Genomic DNA, 19,151 nt, shown 5'->3' with positions numbered 1-19,151 from the left:
GACATTTAGCCTCCGGATAACACACAATTTCCTGTAGTTATACAATGTAAAAAAAAAACCCAAAGCAAGTTCAGATTTTTGCACAAAGCTGATGCATGTTGTTCACAGTATGATTTTGTTTATTTTTGCAGGATTTTACAGTGTTTGGGGGAAGTTTGTCAGGAGCTCATGCACAGAAGATCTGTAAGGTAAAGGGATAAATGAGTAGAGGCGACATTCAGTTTGATGGCAGGTCATTCAGTCATGCCCGAGTGGGCCCTTGTTGATGGAGACGTAACTTACGTGATTTAGAGTGACATTCGACTGCAAGGAAGAGGTGCTACACATACAGGATGGTTATCTTTTAAACTGAGCAGTTAGACTTATCAAAGCAAAATACACTAATGCTTTATGGTTTAATAGGATAGCAGTCTTGTTAAATTAAGGGTGGGGTATGAGATATGATCTTTTAGGCCTCATTCTTGTCCTGTTTACAGTTCCTTCCTGTTCGAACCACCATTCTCGAAGATAGCCCACATCCACTTGCTTAATATAGCCGTTACACATTTCTACACTTTGTTTTTAAAGGGCTTGATATAGGTAAGCTGTCCCATGTAATATGGAAGGGAAGCAGGAAAGTTCCACGGGAATTGTCTCCTCCTGAGATTTTATGTATCCAGATTAATAAATACATTGCTGTAGTATAACCACCGAATACAAGAGGATGGGAATATTTGACCACCAATTTTAAACACATTGGGAAAGAAATTCAGTTGTTAGCGCCTTAAGAGGGCGATAAGTGGGGCGCGAAGCGGCTAGGGCCCGGGCGCGGCGAGACCTGCGCCTCTCTTGAAATTGAGCGGACATTTAGCGGCGGCGCAAAACCGCAACGCCCGCTCAGCTGTGCGCGCAGATCCTGACGTCATTTCATGGTGCAACGCCCTTGGGGCGCCCCGAACCAGAACTTCAGTGGCGCCCCCCTTCTTTCCGCCTGGCGCTCCCAGCGACTGGTTGACTGGAACGGTTCACAGTCGCTGTGGGGGCGCTATTTAAAGGGGGCTCTTCCTGGCTTCTTAGTGGTAGCCATTTTGGACCACTCCTCCTGTGAGGGAGAGATTTGCAGAGAGACAAAGGGAGAGAGCTTTCTGCATTGAGTCAGCGCTCGCACAGGTACTTCTGGCTTCAGCCCAGAACTTTGCAGTTGGATTGATTTTTCAGTGCCATAGCCTTGAGTGGCCACATATTATGGGGGCTGCAATGGGTGGAAACGTTTGGTTTCTCCATTGCATTGAGAGGGCTCAGAGATGCCGAGAGAGAGTGCCAATCATGGCCAGACGGAGGAGGGCCAACAGGCGTCAGCACAGGGGACCTTACCCTCCCAGGGTATTCCGCCAGCAGTTCTCCTACCTCAACATGTCTGAGGAGCAGTGTATTCGGAGGCTTCGATTCAGCAGGTCACTGAGCTCTGCCACCTGCTTCAGACAGATCTGCAGCCTCAGCTGAGGAGCAGGACGTCTCTGTCGGTGGCAGTGAAGGTGACAGTGGCTTTCAACTTCTATGCCACCGGCTCCTTCCAATCCGCTACTGGAGACATTGCCAATGTCTCCCAGTTTGCGGTGCATTGCTGCATCCGCCAAGTCACAAATGCCCTCTTCAAAAGGAGACGTCAGTACATTTCCTTCCCCATGACCCTGGACAAGCAGCAAGAGCGCGCAATGGGATTTGCAAGAATAGCGGGCTTCCCCATGGTCCAGGGCGCCATTGACTGCATGCATGTGGCTTTGCGGGCGCCTCAAGAGAATGCCGAGGATTACCGCAACTGGAAGGGGTTCCATTCGTTGAACGTGCAGTTGGTGTGTGACCACAGACAGCTGATACTAGCTGTCAATGCCCGCTTTCCAGGCAGCAGCTACAATGCCTTCATCCTGCGCCAGACTTCTGTGGCAGACCTTTTTGAAGCCCCAGCTCACCCAGGAGGCTGGCTTCTCGGGGACAAGGGCTATCCTCTGTACACCTGGCTGATGACCCCACTCCGTGCGCCCAGCACCCCTGCTGAAGAACGATACAATGACAGCCATTAAGCAACCAGGAACATCAGTGAGCACACAATCGGTGTGCTAAAGCAACGGTTCCCCTGTCTGGACCATTCCGGGGGAGCCCTTCAGTACTCGCCTGAGCGAGTCTCCCATTTCGTTGTAGTGTGCTGCATGCTGCATAACCTGGCTATCCTCAGGACTCGGCCACTGCCAGCAGACATTGGAGCACCAGCAGAGGAGGAGGAGGAGCACCACCAAGATGGGAGGGAGGCACAAAGTGCAAGGGCTGTCTGTCAGCGGCTTAATACAAGTCGGTTCTAGGCCCCCTCTGAGGGAATGGCTTGTGCCATTGAAAGAACATGAATGGAGCCGCTCCGCAAACCCTGAGCCGGTCAAGGCAACAAATAGTTCAAAGAGCAATCATGCACAATCTGAATAAAGACAATTATTTATTTAACAAACTGTGTGCCCTTCCCGCATGACAAAGTAATACAGAGAAACCCCCAAAAAAGCAGTCAGACACATAACTGGCTCTCACAACCTGGAGACAATCTCACAACCTGGAGACAATGAACAAAAGAGTTAACAAAAAATGACCACGATCCTTGACCTTCACTAAAAAAATTTTTACAGCATTTTGCCACAGCTTTTTGGCCTTTGAGGGTGATCTGCTTCGCTTGCGAGATTGGCCCCTTCCCACCCTGCAGCTCCTCCGCAATGGGACCCCAGTGGCTGCAACAAGGCTGGGGGAAGGCTGCTGAGTGTCAGAAACTGAGTCGGCAGATGCCCTTGGGGGACGGCCTGGACCAGCTCTGGGCCTGGAGGGCCCGGCTGCTGACTGCTCCAACTCTGCATGGGCGGCAGCAGTCTGTCCTACCTGGTCGGACGACACACTGGCACTCCCACGGGGCAGCACTGCAGCATGCGGAGCAATCTGCTGAAGCACAGACTGTTGGCCTTCTGCGGCGCGGCAAGGGCCCCAGCGATTCATGCCCGATGCAGCGAGGGTGGCAGCAGTCAGTGCGCGTGTGGCCTCAATCTATGTCTGCATCAGACCAGCCACTGACTGCATGGCACCACTAAGCACTTGCGTGGAAGCTGCCTGTGCTGCACCGAAGTCCTGCAGACTCCTTGCCAGTGCTGCACCGAAGTCCTGGACACTGCTTGCCAGTGACTCCAGTGGAGTCGGGCATCCTTGCCACTGCAGCCATGAGCTCAGTGTGCCTCTGCTCTGCCTGGGCGCCCATTTCAGCGAGGAGCCGCACCTCTTCTGCGCTCACTGTAGCAGGACTGGAGGCCAGACTCTCCCTCCGGGGAGAAGGCCGCCGAGCTTCCCTAACCCCCCCCCCCCCCCGCGTTGCTGCAGCCCGCTGGGCCCTGGAGCTTCACCCTCCTCAGACCCTTCCCCCCTGCTCCCCTCCAGGGAAGACGTGTCCCCATTATGGCCATGGGCTGCCTTTCCTGAGGGTGGCACTGATGGTCCGGCTTCCTCTTCCTCGCCTTCAGAATCACTCACAGTGGCAGCTTGAGGGCCCGCCTCCTCACCTGGCGATTCACCATCTGAAAGCAGGGAGGTACAAGAGTTGCTTTAGTGTGAGGACAGGGCGGCAACGAGGGAGGCATGAGTGCTGCAATGCACTGCATTGGTTCGATAGTGGCAAAGGATGCTGGTGTGAGGCACAAGTGGGAGGAGAGAGGTGAAAAGGTGATGACCTTACCATTACTGTCCAGAACGGGGTCGGCATCTCCAGTGGCGATGGGGCCAATCAGCCGGCCTGCCATAAGGCGCTGGACTTGCTGCTCCAGATCGCTGAGGTCTTTAAGGTGAGGCCAGCCTCCCCCGGTCCGTTGCTGCTGCCTCCTATTGTGGGCCAGCTTGCCCTGCAAGAGAAAGGATGGACTCCAAGTACAGTGTGAAGCCCTGATCTTGGCTGCACTGCCTCCCATGGTGGAATAGCCCTTAGTGTGTAAAGTGGTGAATGTGCATGTGAGTTTCATGAAAGCCCCATAGGTGTTGGATGAGGGCTGGCCATTGGGGCTTTCAGGACCCTTTGGCCATAAAGTGAGGTGCACATGCAGGGATGAAGAGGATACTGAAAAGGGTACTCACCCTGACAACCCTAGTAAGGTCGTTGAACTTCTTCCTGCATTGCACAGGGGTCCTAGGTACCATGCTGCTGGAGGTCACTCTGTGAGCCACCTCCCTCCAAGCTTTGCGGTAGTCGGTGGGCAGCGGCCTCCTGCCACTGTCCGGAAACAGGATAGATCGCCTGCGCTCCACTGCGCCAACCAGAACCTGCAGGGCCCCCTCACTGAACCGCTGCGCTCGCTCCCTGGCCCTCTCCATGGTCCTAGGCGTTACAATGTGGCAGCAGGTCTGTCCAGGCTGAGAATCAGGGCTCCAGTGTGCAGGGCGTGGCTGCAATCCAAATCGACCCTCCCCCTTTAAGAGCTGACCGGCGCCAGCGTGTCTGCCTGCAATCGCTAACTGTCCGCACCGCCCTCGGTGGTAGCGCCTCGCTTCTCCGGCTTAGCGCCTTAGGACAGTCGTGCAGTGCCTGCTTTAGCGCTCCAAGCACCTCTTGGGGCGAAGCAGGTCAATTTCGCTGAAGGTGGCGATAATTTGCGCCGGGTGCTAAATTTTGTGCCCGCTTGACTATAACGCCCCAAACGTGGCAATACTGAATTTCTAGGCCATTGATTTATTAAATGTTATGTGTGTGACTTTCTAGATTATGGACCAGGCTCTCTTGGTGGGAGCTCCTGTTATAGGACTAAATGACTCTGGAGGAGCACGTATTCAGGAAGGTGTGGAGTCCTTGGCTGGTTATGCTGACATTTTTCTGGTGAGATTAGTGTGAAAAAACATTTCAAAGATGGAAAAATTACCATTCTTGTGCTTTTCTGGGTTTTTAATCTGGTTTCAGCTTTTATTTAGAGTGGGGACGGGAAGAAAAGTAACTTGTATTGTTATATTTCTCAGCTGGGTGTAAATTTTTTTCCACCTTGGAAAAATATACTTTGAACCATTTTAAGCGTACAATAGAAGGCATATGCATGCAGGTTGTGTTTACCTACAGTTCTGACAGTTTCTTCATTTGTAAATACAAAAACGATAGTCAAATAGCAGCCTTGTATTTAGAGCTAATTACCTATTTTCATTTCCCATACTCTGAGCTCATTTTTTAAAATATTAATTCTCAGGATGTGGGCATCGCTGGCAAAACCAGGTGGTGGTGGGCCTTTTCAAATGCTACTGCTCATTTCTTGTTGAAGTCCTTTGCTAAGGATAAGTAGGTGATGTGCTTGCAGGTTTCTGCCAGTGCTGCTCTGCAACCTACTACAAGAGTGGCCTGGGTAACTTTTGGATTTTGTTCCTATGAAGAAAAGCCAAATCTACCCTAAATGGCCTGGGCTAGAACTTATCAAATACAGGAGGGAATGGTGACGTGGGAATACTACCACTTTGATATCTCTGCATTTGTCATATTTTCAGAACCTTTTTGCAAATGCTGTAATGAGGAATAGTCTGTGACCAGAGTAGAGTTATTTTAGGGTGTGAAATTTAGCGCACAGCAGTAGATGTCTCATGGCATTATTTGCACTAAATCAGATGATACGTGGTTCAATAAAGACAGAAGTGTTATGTAATGGAATACAGAATGTATACTGCTAGTAATGTGGATCTGTGTCCCTTTAGATTATAAAGTCCAATTGTTAAATAAAAAATCAGAGCCTCGGGCGCTTTAGAATTTAATTGTTTAGTCAGGAAATTTTGCAAATTAAATGCAGAGCCTCACGTCATTTGAGTTATTTGGTCAAGGAACTTTGCAAATTGGAATGTGCTTGTAACTTTCAGGCTCCAGGTGAGAAGTACAGAGCATTTTAAGATTGTCTTGCCTCCATCAAAGTGTGATGCCTGCATGTGCATGCACTTTCAAAATACAAATAAATATACTTAATTCTGTTATAATTTTAGCCTGTTGCTCTTTTCCCCCTAAAAAACAACATTTGAAAGGCTGCACCACCTACTTCACTCTGTCTCCAGAGGCGATTGTCACTGCAGCTCCATGGTTGGTCTTGCAAAAAGGGATTTTCTTTGTGACTGTTCTCTTTCCCTCGGCCAAGTGACTGATGAGGCTGGCAAACCAGTAATGTTTTGATCATGGTTTGGTTTTAATGAGCTATGACCTACACCATGCTCTCATGTGTTTGGTGTTTATGAAATTACTACACTTTTTTGATTTATTATGCAATTTATAAAAAGTGTGTCACGATAAAATTTGCAGCCATTTTTTAATGTGCTGGTGGGTGCATTTAACAAAATCAATTTTATCTATCCATAAGCTTTATTATCAACTGCAGCAGTGAAATATTCTTTCCAGAAGTGTTAATGGCTGTGGGATGGGTAGTGCTTAATTTATCTTCCTGCAGGATAGATGGCCTGGCTCATTTTTAGACAAATTTCCTATTGTAACACAATAGTAACGAGTGTGTTTCTAATGTTACAGAGAAACGTACTGACCTCGGGAGTCATTCCCCAGATCTCCCTTATTATGGGTCCCTGTGCCGGTGGTGCTGTCTATTCACCTGCTTTAACAGACTTTACGTTTATGGTGAAGGTAATGTACATTTGTTGGTGATTCAACTACAGAAATCCATTGTTGTTTGCTGTGCCTTTAGTAGCCAAGAAATCATATCAAATATTTGTAGAACACACTCCTTGCTACAATGTTTTTCTATGCATGCCAAGTATAGTGTCAATTTGGGATATGTGATATAAAAAAATTTGCTTTGTGTGTCAAATTATGCACAACAATGAACCACATGATATTGGGCATGCAGCTTAGCAGTCTGAAGGGAAATTGTGGTTTCTGCGTTGTCGCTGATTTTATTTTTCTGTAAACTGCTCTGGCTCCTTTTTGTGTGCCAGAACATGCTAAGTGGTTTAAAGGAAGGATTGTTGAAATACATGTGCTTTAGATCAAGAAATTATCTGAAGATTTGAAAGTTTTTATGAAGTATGTTCCTTTTGAAATGAAGTAGCCCTCCATCATGTTACCTTTTGAAAGGAAGACTTGGTTCCGCTCAGGTGTCCAAGTTGTTTGAATTGGTGGAAACTAATGTAGGAGCAGGAGAAAGACTTTAACAAAAAATCAATGGAGAGCCAATGTGAAGAAAATTGCGGCTGTTCTCTTTCCCTCCCCCCCCCCCTCCTTCAGATGGGTGAATAGCTTTGTTTAAACGGCCAGTATTGTTTGTATTTGCTAAAGCCATTCAAAACCCATTTGTAAATCTTTGATACCTGAGAAAGTACAAATAACTTATTTGTACCAGCCTTTCACATGGTGAGGCCAATGTTGGTGAGGGAGCTGAATTAAATTAGCAAACTTGACACGGTCTACGTTAACATGTGACGAATAGTTACTACCGGACTAGGTTACAAGCTGCTGCTGCCTGGGCAGCTGTACTCTAGCATGAATCACTGCCCTAAGGTGAGAAGGGATGAAGAGTGGAGGAGCAGGAAATTAAGGGTCACAGATAAAATTGCCTCCGCTCCAACCTCAACTCTTTTATGAAATAAAAGCATGAAAGGTTAGTATAAATAAATTACTTGTATTTTCCCAGTCTCAGATTTATAAATTGATCTTGAAGGGTTTTGAAAGATACAAAAATGTTTTGGGTAAAGTACTGGTTTTATTATGTTTGCATAATCTAATTAATCCAACAGGAATCTCGTTTAAATAGCAGGTCAGGCAAAGAGATACAAGAACCAGCAGTGCTTTGTGAAAATACAGAGAAAGTTGCAATCTCCTTTCAACTATTGCACTAGTATTTGATTGAGAGCAAAAACAGGATCTGGGGTTACTCCTGCCTCTACTGACTTGCATTATTGAAATGCTTCTCCCAGCTTGTTATTTTTAGATTCCAGACTCTCCTTAGAATGCTGATTTCTACATGTTAATAGGGGTTTGCTGCGTTATTGGTTTACAGTTCGAGTCCATCTTCCATGATTGCTTTGTGTTGCTAAACCAGAAGTGCTTTTCTGAGCAGAAAGTAAAATGTGACACAATATTGTATGAATAGAAGGTGCTGTTATTCCCTAGCCTCTGTTTTAAAAACTGTCAGTATATTCATGCTGCTTTTCCCTTGATCAGACTTGTTACGGTTTTGTTTCATGTTGCAGGATACCTCTTTCTTGTTCATCACCGGCCCTGACGTGGTGAAATCTGTTACAAATGAGGATGTGACTCAGGAAGATCTCGGTGGTGCTAAGACACACACTGCAGTCTCAGGTTAGATGCCATTCATTTACAGAGGAAATCTTTTTACTGGGTGTATATTGTACTCTAAAGTGTCAACCTGACACTGGATGATCTGAAATATGCTGAATTCTTGGTTGCCATTTATTTCACTCAGATATTGGGGTTTTTGCATCCTCTACCACGTTGCCGAGTACAGTTCCTCTATAGAAGCAAAATCATGCATGAAGAAACTATTAGATTTTATTTCAGCTGGATTTAGATTCTGGTTTTGATTTGATATAAGTTCGCTCAGTGAATAAATGGACTGTGGTATGATATTGAGTCATACAAATCACAAAGGTCCTGGGGGGTCTCAGGAGGATGGTGGTGGGAATGTTACAATTACCCTTTGTCATTGGATTTTAGGGGGGTGGAAAGGGGAAATTCAGCTACTGAAGATTGCAATACATAGGTTTTCAGACCTGGGGCTCTCTGATCCTAGGGCATCCATGAGGAGATTGTGGAGGTTCATAAGGATGTCAGATTTCTATATTTGTTGTCTTACTAGCACGCTAGTAACTTTCTACAATACAGGTAGACTATCCTTTATCCGAAAACTTCGGGACCAGCCGTGTTTTGGTTTTCGGAAGGTGAGCGGAAACACTTCGGTTTTCAGAGTAATTCGGTTTTCGGGAGTGCGGATAAAGGATACACTATCCGAAAGGGTGGGGGTCGGCGGGGGCTAGGCCTGCAATCTCCTACCCAGGAGGGAACTCAGTGACACTCTGCCCTGCTCAGTGTAAGTCGTGCACCACTCTGGTCATGTCGTGCGCACGACTTACGCTGACCGAAAAAACCTTCGGTTTTTAGAGGGTTTCGGTTTTCGGAAGTTCGGATAAAGGGTAGTCTACCTGTAATAGCACCGTTTTCCCTTGAGTAGCTGCTAGTGTCTTTTGGAACTTAGGATGGTGGACCACAGGAGTGTGCCAGCATTTGTAGGCGTCTCTAACATGAGTTTTGTGATCACATGCCCAATGACTGTGTCTGTTCATTTTTTATTTACAAACATGCCGGATAGAAAAAGACCAGCTGGTCCGTCTAGCCTGTCCCATACAGTCATGATGCCTTATGCATCACAATACAGTCAGCCCGGAGCCATGTAATCACTTGAGAGAGGTGAAAAAACAGATGAAAATATCCAAGGGGAAGAAATCTGGAAAATTCCCCTCTGAGCGATCAAAATTAGTCCAGGAGACCACATTTAACCCTGACTTGTATTACAGGGTACCTACCTTTTCTTTGATGTGATTTCTGGCCCAACGTCTAGCTCTCTTGAATATATACAATGAATCAGCACATGAGCTGGCAATCTGTTCCACAGGTCTACTATTCTCTGGGAAAAGTAGATTCAATTAACATCCAATCTAGTCCTGCCCTTGTGGAACTCAGAAGCATGATCTCTGGTTCTCCCTAACCTATCCAGTTGAAATAATTTGTCCACGCAAACACAATCTAGTCCCTTCATTATTTTATAAATCTTGATCAAATTGCCCGAGCCTACACTTCTCTAAAGTATAGAGAACCAGCTCTTTTAGCTCATCGGGGTAGCTAAGGTGTTTTAAACTGGGAATCAGTCTTGTGGCGCTCTTCTATACCTTTTCCAAAGCCTCAGTACCCCCTACCATTTGAGGGGACCAAAACTGGACACAATTCTAAATAAGGCCTAAGCAAGGTCTTGTACAAGGACAAAATAGTATGTTTTATTTTGTAGTGACCTCTAAATGCAACCTAGTACTCTGTTTGATTGAGGTATAACTTTTCAGCAGTGGTCGTGAACCTTTAGAGAGTGAAGCACTATAACACCCAGATCACCATCTTTCACCATTGGCTTCAATTCTGTTCCTGTAGGGTGTATGTACATTTAGTATTAGACCTGCCCAAGTGCATAACACTACACTTTTCTAAGATAAACATCATTTGGCAAACACTGGTCCTTTTCCCCAACACATTGAGATCTGCTTGCAGTAGTTTAGCTTCCTCTACAGTCAAATATAGTCATCTGCAAACTTGTGGATCATTTCCCCCAACGCCTACATTTGTGTCATCAACGAAGATAGTAAAGAGCAAAGATCATAACGTTGATTGCTGCGGGACACCACTGGTAACCATACTCCAAGCCGATCCAAATCCATTGACAACTTTTTGCCTGCAGGCATTCAGCCAATTCTTAATACACCGTAGCAGATTACTACTAATTCCATAACAATTTATCGTGTAGAGTAGCCACTTGTGAGGTACCTTTATCAAAGGCTTTCTTAAGGTCGAGGTAGACGATGCCTGCCGGGTTACCTTCGTCCATTAACTTAGTAACTTCTGCAAACAATTCGGTTAAATTAGTAAAACATCACCACCTTTTCCAGAAACCATGTTGATTGTCCCTGATGATGCCCTCTATCTAAGTGGCCATGTAGTGCATTTCTAATGATACCTTTGAGCATCTTGCCTATTACTGAAGTCAAACTAATGGGCCTATAGTTACTTGATACTGCCTTATCACCCTTTTTAAAAATTGGAACTATATTAGCATCCTTACAGTCGGGGAACATTCCCCAACTCCAGCAAGCTATTAAAGATACGGGCAAGGGGCTTGCATAGCACATGTCCATGTTTTTTTTTTTTTTTTTTTAAGGACACTCTGGTGGATATCATCTGGGCTGGCGGTCTGATCTATTTTAATGTTCCTTATTTGATCTAAAGCAGTATCCTCATTTATATTAATAATTGTACTGTTAACAGCATAATTTGTTGCTGTCAGTTGAGCATCTTCATGAGTAAAGACTGATGCAAAGTGCTCGTTTAGTATCTCTGCCATACCTGAATCCTTTCTAATCTGTCCGAGACAATCTTTCAATTGCCCAACAGTCTTTGTTCCTTTGACTCCTAACTTAGGCTTTTCCCATTGCTATCACAATTGTCCACCATCATCTTTTCATGAGCAGATTTTCTTTCCTATAATTGTGCATGTTCCATGTCTTTGTTTTCCTGGGAATTATCTACATTTAATCTATGAAAACATTATTGTTTAAGTCATATTTGTCTCTGTACATGATCAGTCTTATTTACTAATCAAAAATGCAATTTGGACTCCCAATTAGCCAGATGTGGCTAGTGTAATCAAACAACACTGGTCAAAAGAGAGGGAGAAAGCTGTTTGGGATGGAGGTGTATAATTTTTTTAACTTTATTTGAAAGACAAACCTTAGTGTGAGACTGGAAACATTACAGGCATTAAAAATTAAAATAGCTTTACTTTCATATATATCCAAGCTGGGTTTATTACCCTGTGCTATAATCATTGCCAAAGAAGCTGCAGACTGGCAAGATTTTGATTATTTCATTCATAGTAAAGCAGTTCTTATCAATTTAAAAAAAAAAAAACCAAAATGCTGGAAATACTGAGCAGGTCGGGCAGCATCCTTCCGCACTCGACATAGAGTTCAACAATTTTAGACCAGAACCTCTGCCCCCATTTTTTTGGGCAGCAGCTGTTGGTAATGATTGATATTCCCATCTTTTGTTTCTTTACTTGTCCCATTACTGTCTCCTTTTGCCTTGCGCCATCATCCCTTTTGTCATCTAATCTCTCCTGCCTTCCATCCTATCACAGACCTTCCCGTTTTTTTCCCTGCCTCTGCACTTGCTTAAAACCTGTTACATCTCTAACCTTTTCCAGTTCTAGCGAAAGGTCGTCGACCTGAAACGTTAACTCTGTTTCTCTCTTCACAGATGCTGCCTGACCTGCTGAGTATTTCCAGCATTTTCTGTTTTTATTTCAGATTTCCAACATCTGCAGTATCTTGCTTTTGTATTAGTTCTTATCAGTTGTTTGGATTAAAAGTAATGATGCTAATGTTTGAATAGAAAATGTAGTTAAAATGTTACCATAAAACGGGGGCGCCCAACCCAGAGTTCAGATCAGACTATTCAATTGTTCTCTCTGATTCTGCTGTTGCATATGAAGACCATCCTCTAAACAATAAATATACAGTACCTTGAAACATTGCAGAAACATTCCAGCTCTTCAATCACTCTCTCCGATGCTTGCTCGACTCACATTATGACAGTTTCCACATTTGAACCAGGACCATTCTTGTGGTGCTGCATTTTTGTTGGACATGAGAAAGACTCCAATAATCATAAATTTTGTGTCTGTACAAATACCCGCACTCAAGGTTTCTACCAGCTGAGCCAAAAGGTACACTGAACTGATGAAGCATTCTTTGAAACATCGCACATGCTGATCATAACTCTTTCTGTAATAGAGAAACAATGTAAAACAAAAATTCACGTAATGTGCCTCTCAATATTAACATGGTGATTCCCAAAGACTTTTATACAGTGGGATTGATGCAGCATCAATTTTGTGCTGGTTTGATGTAACTGGTTAGGTCGGTCCTTTCAGTAATAGATGAAATGTTCAATTACAAACTCTGGCATATTGCATCTGTGCTAGAATTTCTTGATGGTGCAGTAATAACCCTTATGAAGTATCACAAATACCATATTCAATTTTATTCCTATAACTATTTAATTCACCCTTGTAGTAATAGTAATTAATTCTTTAGTTTGAAGATTTAAGCACTGGATTTTTTAGTAACGCTAAGGTGTGTTTATGCTGCAGGTGTTGCACACAAGGCTTTTGAAAATGATATTGATGCCTTATTGAACCTGAGAGATTTCTTTAATTATATACCTCTGAATAACAAAGAGCCAGCTCCTATCAGGGAATGTCAGGATCCATGGTAAGTTAGAGTCAAGCTGCACATGGTACCCTACACTCCAGTGTGAGATTTAATACCTTATATTGGTTTGTCAAACTGACTCCCCAGCATTTTAATTACAGCAATCCCCCACATAATCTTCTGATGGCGAATTTACAAAGTACCCCTCACTGAGTACAAGTCATACTAAATCTTACACGATAGATTTGATCTGCTGCACTCTCACGGAGCAGAAATAGCCTTCCTTTTGACAGAATACAGCCCATACGATTTGGATATATTGCCTCTAATAACTACAGTGTGTGTACAGTACATATAAACGTTTTGCACCTTCCAGGTGTCACACTTGTTTCAAATATAAACAGCAATTGGCCTTAAGGTGGAGCTGTGTCCCTTTAGCAGCAAAATAGTTAATTACATGGTATAATGCTCATTATAAAATAGCATATCGTCCAACTCCTGTGAGCAACACCATGGGGAGATTTGCCACTATATTAATATTGTTTACCAATGTTCAGAGATGCATGAGATGATGCACATGGTGAAATTAGAATGGCAGCGGCCCTGTGGTGGCCTGACTCATCACGATAATGTGGCACGGAATGCTAAATATGTAGGTTTTTGTCCAGGGTGTAAACTGTGACTGACCAGAGAGAAAATAGATTTCAAGTAAGATATGGAAAGTGAAAATGTTGAGTCGGGGAGGCTGGTTGCAGAGGTCACTAAATGCACAGCAATTCTTACTAGGACTTACCTATTCAGTCACTACTGAAATCCCTGTTGTTACTTATAAATACACATTCGAGCACTGACTGGATCTTCATTATAATAGGGGACTGCGCCACATAACTGGGTCAGTTGAAATTTTCAAGACTGATATCAATGGATTTTTGTTAGGTAAGGGAGATGGAGGAAAGGTGGGTAAATGGAGTTGAGGTACAGAATGGCAGAACAGGCTTGAGGGGCTGAATGGTCTCCTGCTCTATGTAACTCGTTAATTATATGATTTCAATAACTTTTGTGTAAAACTGTGGGAACTGTGCCTGACTGTCTGTCTGATTTCGCTCGATGTTTACTCACGTTAACATGTTAAAAGTCTTGTACTTTGAGTTTACCAGTAGCTTTTTTAGGAACTGACTGCTGCTCCATGGTGAAAGGTTGTCCTCTAGTGGCTGCTGGGCGTGGTGCTTCCCCAGTTACAAGGGAAAGGATGCCATCTAGTGGCCATATTGAGTTGTACACTCCTGCCAGGTTGTGGCTGGAATTTTTGTAGAGAACCCTTTTTAACGCTCCATATGAAAAACGAAGAATATTTTTGTAACCTTGGTGTTCTATAGATGCATAATAATTATTCACATGAAAGGAATAAATATTTTGACTGAAAATTTGCTATTTGTAACAGCTCTCGCATTTTTACACACACACAAATGGTTTTGGAGAAACACTTGAACCTATATTTCCATGTGTAAGGCTTAAAATTTCAATTTGTCACCAAGATACTGAAATTTCTCCTTCCAATTACAGTATTCCCTCCCTAAAATGTAATGCTGACAGTAAACTTCAGGAGCAATTTGTTTAGCTTTGCAAATACATTAGTTTTCAAAGCTTGTTGGAATTCTGGCACAACCAACTATGCTGTTTAAAACCTGATACCAGAACTTGAGTTTGTGAGAAATGGAAAACCTTTAAGCAGTTTAATGTTCTGGCTGTGCATGTGATTTAACCTGATCTGGTAGAAACCAGTAAAAATCCAGCTGGAAACTTTGCTCTAGGTTTTGAAAGACATCGAGTGACAGTTGCCTTAAAAAAAAATATGCAAAGCCCATAACCTACATTGTACCCATTGCTAAAAATGTTGTGGTACTAAAGTGTCAATGAAGCAAGTAAGGTGGTAGCATTATTTTTTGAAGTATGTTTTCTTTTAAATGTCTTTGTGTATATAACAAATATATATCATCTCCATTAAACATGATGCAGTCCAGAATCATTCTAAATCCTAATCCAACAACGCTTGTTCAGGATGATACTTGAACCACTGTTTGCTTATGCTGTGCTTCTCTTGCTTTTGAATGAACTGAAAAATATAGCATCATCAGTGCCAAATCTGATCTTTCCCTTTTTATAGCTGAATCTAATACAGTATGTAGTTCGATTTTGGAGGGGAACATTGAACAAATGAAGACTGAATTAGCAAAATCATTATCTTGGGTCACTTTTTAAAGACCTAAATTTGTACTTTTAAAAATTGTTGTTGAAGAAGGGAGAGGATAAACCAGTTGTGGGCAAACTCTTAGAATCCATAATTCAACATAAAATTAGTGAGCATTTAGAAATGCACGGATTTGTTACAGACAAGTTGTGCTAACAAATTTAATAGAATTTTTTGAAAAAATGACCAATTGGATAGATAAAGGTTTATATGGATGTTCAGAAGGCATTCGATAAGGTGTGTGATTAAAAAGCTTATTAAAAAAAATTCAGGCATATGGTGTAATAGGAAATCTAGCAGCATAGATAGAAAGTTGGTCGACAGACAGGAAGAGAGTTACGGTAAATGGGTGTTGGTTGGATTGGAGAAGGGTTGGAAGTGGTGTATGTAATGTATATACCGCTCATGTATACTGCAGTACCGGCAGTGACCACACCTGTATATAGCACTGAGTAGTAATCTGTACAGATCAGTTGCAGTGTGAGCCACGTTGAGTAAATACCGGTTTTACCGTTCTCCGCAGTCTGTGTCTTATTATACACGGACGCAACATTGGCGACGAGGCAGGTTCGAACCTACCTGCAACTCTGCATCACCTCCCAGGGATTCGTTCCTGGAGATCAGTGGATTGGAGGTCAAGGCCAGAGACTCGGGCGTCGCCCACGGGCAACCGCCCAGTCATCCAGCAGAGACTCGAGAATTGCGGGGGAGGCTGTCGAGAGCCAGGCTTGGCTTTCCAGTCGAGGTGGTCCAGCGAAATGGGCTGGCAACAGGTAGTGCGCAGACCCTTCCCGGACAGCGGCGGGCTAGAGCCCGACCGAGCAGCACAGCAAAGCGCCGAGCAGCGTCGACGAGGGACAGAAATAGAGAGGGCAGGATGCAGCAGGTGTTCAGGGGCCGAGCAGCGTCGGAGAGAGGGACGCGCAGAAACCCGCGAGGCGCTGCCATTGCCACGAGAACCACCGGGAGCGGCGTTGGCAGCAGCGGGGGAGGAAGGAAAGCGCGGGAGACGCCATTTTAAACCACACCCAAAATGCCGAAGAGTGGCAGTATCACCGCATTTGACAATGAAGTCGAAGATTGGACTACATATGTCGAACGAATAGAGTTGTACTGCAAGGCAAATGAGGTGTCAGATGACAAGAAAGCGTCGGTATTGTTAAATTTAATGGGTGCAAAGACGTATGGTTTATTACGAAATCTAGTAACGCCAATGGAAAAGAGTTTTGAAGACATAGTAACGATACTGCAGGAACATTTAAACCCCACACTGCTGCTGATAGCAGAAAGATTCAAGTTTCACAAACGGAACCAGCAGAAGGATGAAAGCAATGCTGATTATTTAACAGAACTGCGCAAACTATCGAAACACTGCCCGTTTGGAGCGGGACTGGCAGATACCTTAAGGTTTGTGTGTGGGCTTCAAAGTGAAGGAACCCAGAAACGGCTTTTATCTGAAAAGGCCCTTACACTGGAAAAGGCTTTCAGCATTGCGGTATCATATGAAGCAGCAGCACGGGGCGCTGCAGAGATAGAGACCGCAAGAATATGGCACAAACGAAATATCATATCAAACAGAGAAGTGCTATCGCTGCGGCAGAACGACACATGACCAGAATGATTGCTAGTTCAAAGTCAAAGTGTGCAGACAGTGTGGAAAAGTAGGACACATAGCACGAGTCTGCAGGTCGGGAAAGAAAACCAGCAATAAGAAACCTACCAAAGGAAAGTACAAGAAGGTACATAAGATGACGGACAAAAGAGTGATAACGACTCCGAAAGCAGGGAACTGAGTTGTCTGAAACTACATAATGTGATCACAACGGAGGATCACCGAACCATTTGGGTCACTCTCAAGTTAGCAGGAGTCCAGGTAAAGATGGAATTGGACACAGGATCAGCCCTAACAGTCATAAACTGACGGGACTACGAGCGGCTATTCTCACACATACCCGTGAGAGACACAAAAATTATTTTGAAGACGTACACGGGGCAAAAAGTCTACCCCAAAGGAAAAATAAGGGTGACCGTTATATATAACGGTAAGGAAACACCAAAACTAGACCTGTGTGTATTGCAAGATGGAGGACCACCATTACTGGGACGTGAATGGATCCGGAAAATACAACTGGATTGGCATTCCATACAGGCACTGACTGTGGCTGACGACGTCACACCCGGGCGACTGTCAAAGATCCTAACTGATGCGAAAGAAGTGTTCCAGCAAGGACTCGGAACACTAAAAGGCATGACAGTGACGATTAAAATTGAAGAAAACGCAAGTCCAAAATTTTTTAAGGCCAGACCGGTACCTTATACGATCCGCCCAGCCGTCGAAGCGGAGCTGGAGAGTCTGAAACGTTCAGGTGTACTGTCCAAGGTAGACTGGAGCGAGTGGGCTACACCTATCAGCCCTGTGATGAAAAAGTTATTGAGCAGCACGCCTGGGGAACCAAGGAAGGTTCGCATCTGTGGGGACTTTAAGGTAACAGTGAACCCGGTCCTTCACACCGTACAATATCCACTTCCGCGGATTGAAGATATTTTCGCCTCGCTATCTGGAGGGAAACGCTTCACTAAGATTGATCTGGCCCAGGCGTATCTGCAAATGGAGGTAGAAGAAGCATCAAAAAAATACCTCACAATCAATACCCATAAAGGTCTCTACCAATACAACCGGCTGGTATTCGGGGTAGCATCAGCTCCGACTATTTGGCAGAGGGCAATGGAACAAGTCCTGCAAGGGATCCCAGGGACCCAGTGTTATTTGGACGACATCCTGGTCACGGGCGAAAATGACAGTGATCACCTTGCCAACTTGGAGCAGGTGCTCACTAGATTGCAGGAATATGGGCTCCGAGCTAACCGCCCCAAATGCGAGTTTTTTAGAAAACAGATCTCGTATTGTGGCCACATTATCGATAAAGAGGGGTTACATAAGTCCCCAGAGAAGATTGAGGCAGTAGTCAAGGCTCCAGCACCGGAAAATGTGTCACAACTGAGGTTGTTCCTCGGGCTGGTAAACTACTACCATAAGTTCTTGCCAAATTTGTCTACAATACTACACCCACCGAACACCCTACTGCAAACTGGGGTGCCATGGAAGTGGAGTGACTAATGTAGACAAGCTTTCCAGAAGAGCAAAACACTAATCACATCGAAAGAGGTATTGGCCCATTACAACCCAGCATTACCAATTCGGTTGGCATGTGATGTGTCACCCTACGGCATTGGAGCGGTGCTCTCGCACAAATTCTCGGACGGCTCAGAGAGGCCAATAGCCTTCGCGTCACGATCACTAACCTCAGCCGAGCGTAACTACGCCCAGATTGATAGGGAGGCCCTCAGCCTAGTGTGGGGAGTGAAAAAGTTCAATCACTATCTACACGGGCAGAAATTCACCTTGCTGACTGATCACCAGCCTCTTGTCTCCATTTTTAATCCGAAGAAGGGCGTTCCGGTGATGACTGCGCAATGACTACAAAGATGGTCACTTTTTCTAGGGGTGCACCACTATGAGATTGAATATAAGGGCACGAAACAGCATGGAAATGCTGATGGGCTATCACGCCTGCCACTGCCTACTGCGGAGGAAGCACCAGCAGTGGATCCTGTCGAAATATTCCATTCAACTATAGTTGAATGCCTACCGGTAACTAACGCTTGTATCGAAAAGGAAACCCGAAATGACCCGACACTGTCTCGGGTATATGATTTGACAGTGAAGGGATGGCCAGCACATGGCGACTCACTGTTGCCAGCATTCTCGACAAGGAGAGAACAGCTGTCAGTGTGCCGGGGGACCTTGATGTGTGGATCCCGAGTGGTAATTCCACCCACGTTAAGGGATAGAGTGCTCAATGAGCTTCATGAGGGTCATCTGGGAGGGGTAAAAATGAAA

The 19,151-nt window shown here is 44.6% G+C and overlaps 1 protein-coding gene across 5 annotated transcripts in view; it reads left to right on the top strand.

Annotated features, from left to right (window-relative positions):
- pccb (propionyl-CoA carboxylase subunit beta) overlaps nucleotides 1–19,151 on the top strand; it is a 75,596-nt gene that overhangs the window by 38,411 nt on the left and 18,034 nt on the right. For 4 of the 5 annotated variants that reach the window (XM_085990624.1, XM_085990620.1, XM_085990621.1 and 1 more), the window contains exons 4-8: nucleotides 132–188; nucleotides 4,748–4,861; nucleotides 6,527–6,637; nucleotides 8,203–8,311; nucleotides 12,942–13,062. In XM_085990624.1, the coding sequence (XP_085846750.1) occupies nucleotides 132–188; nucleotides 4,748–4,861; nucleotides 6,527–6,637; nucleotides 8,203–8,311; nucleotides 12,942–13,062 (512 nt within the window). The remainder of the gene's footprint in view (nucleotides 1–131; nucleotides 189–4,747; nucleotides 4,862–6,526; nucleotides 6,638–8,202; nucleotides 8,312–12,941; nucleotides 13,063–19,151) is intronic. The other variant, XM_085990623.1, reaches the window with a different exon arrangement.

The sequence above is a fragment of the Somniosus microcephalus genome, chromosome 6, assembly GCF_052327205.1.
Source record: "Somniosus microcephalus isolate GS21.2 chromosome 6, FLI_Smic_1.0, whole genome shotgun sequence".
Lineage (NCBI taxonomy): Eukaryota > Metazoa > Chordata > Chondrichthyes > Squaliformes > Somniosidae > Somniosus > Somniosus microcephalus.
Note: the sequence above shows the minus strand (reverse complement) of the source record. Positions and strands in the feature narration are given on the sequence as shown.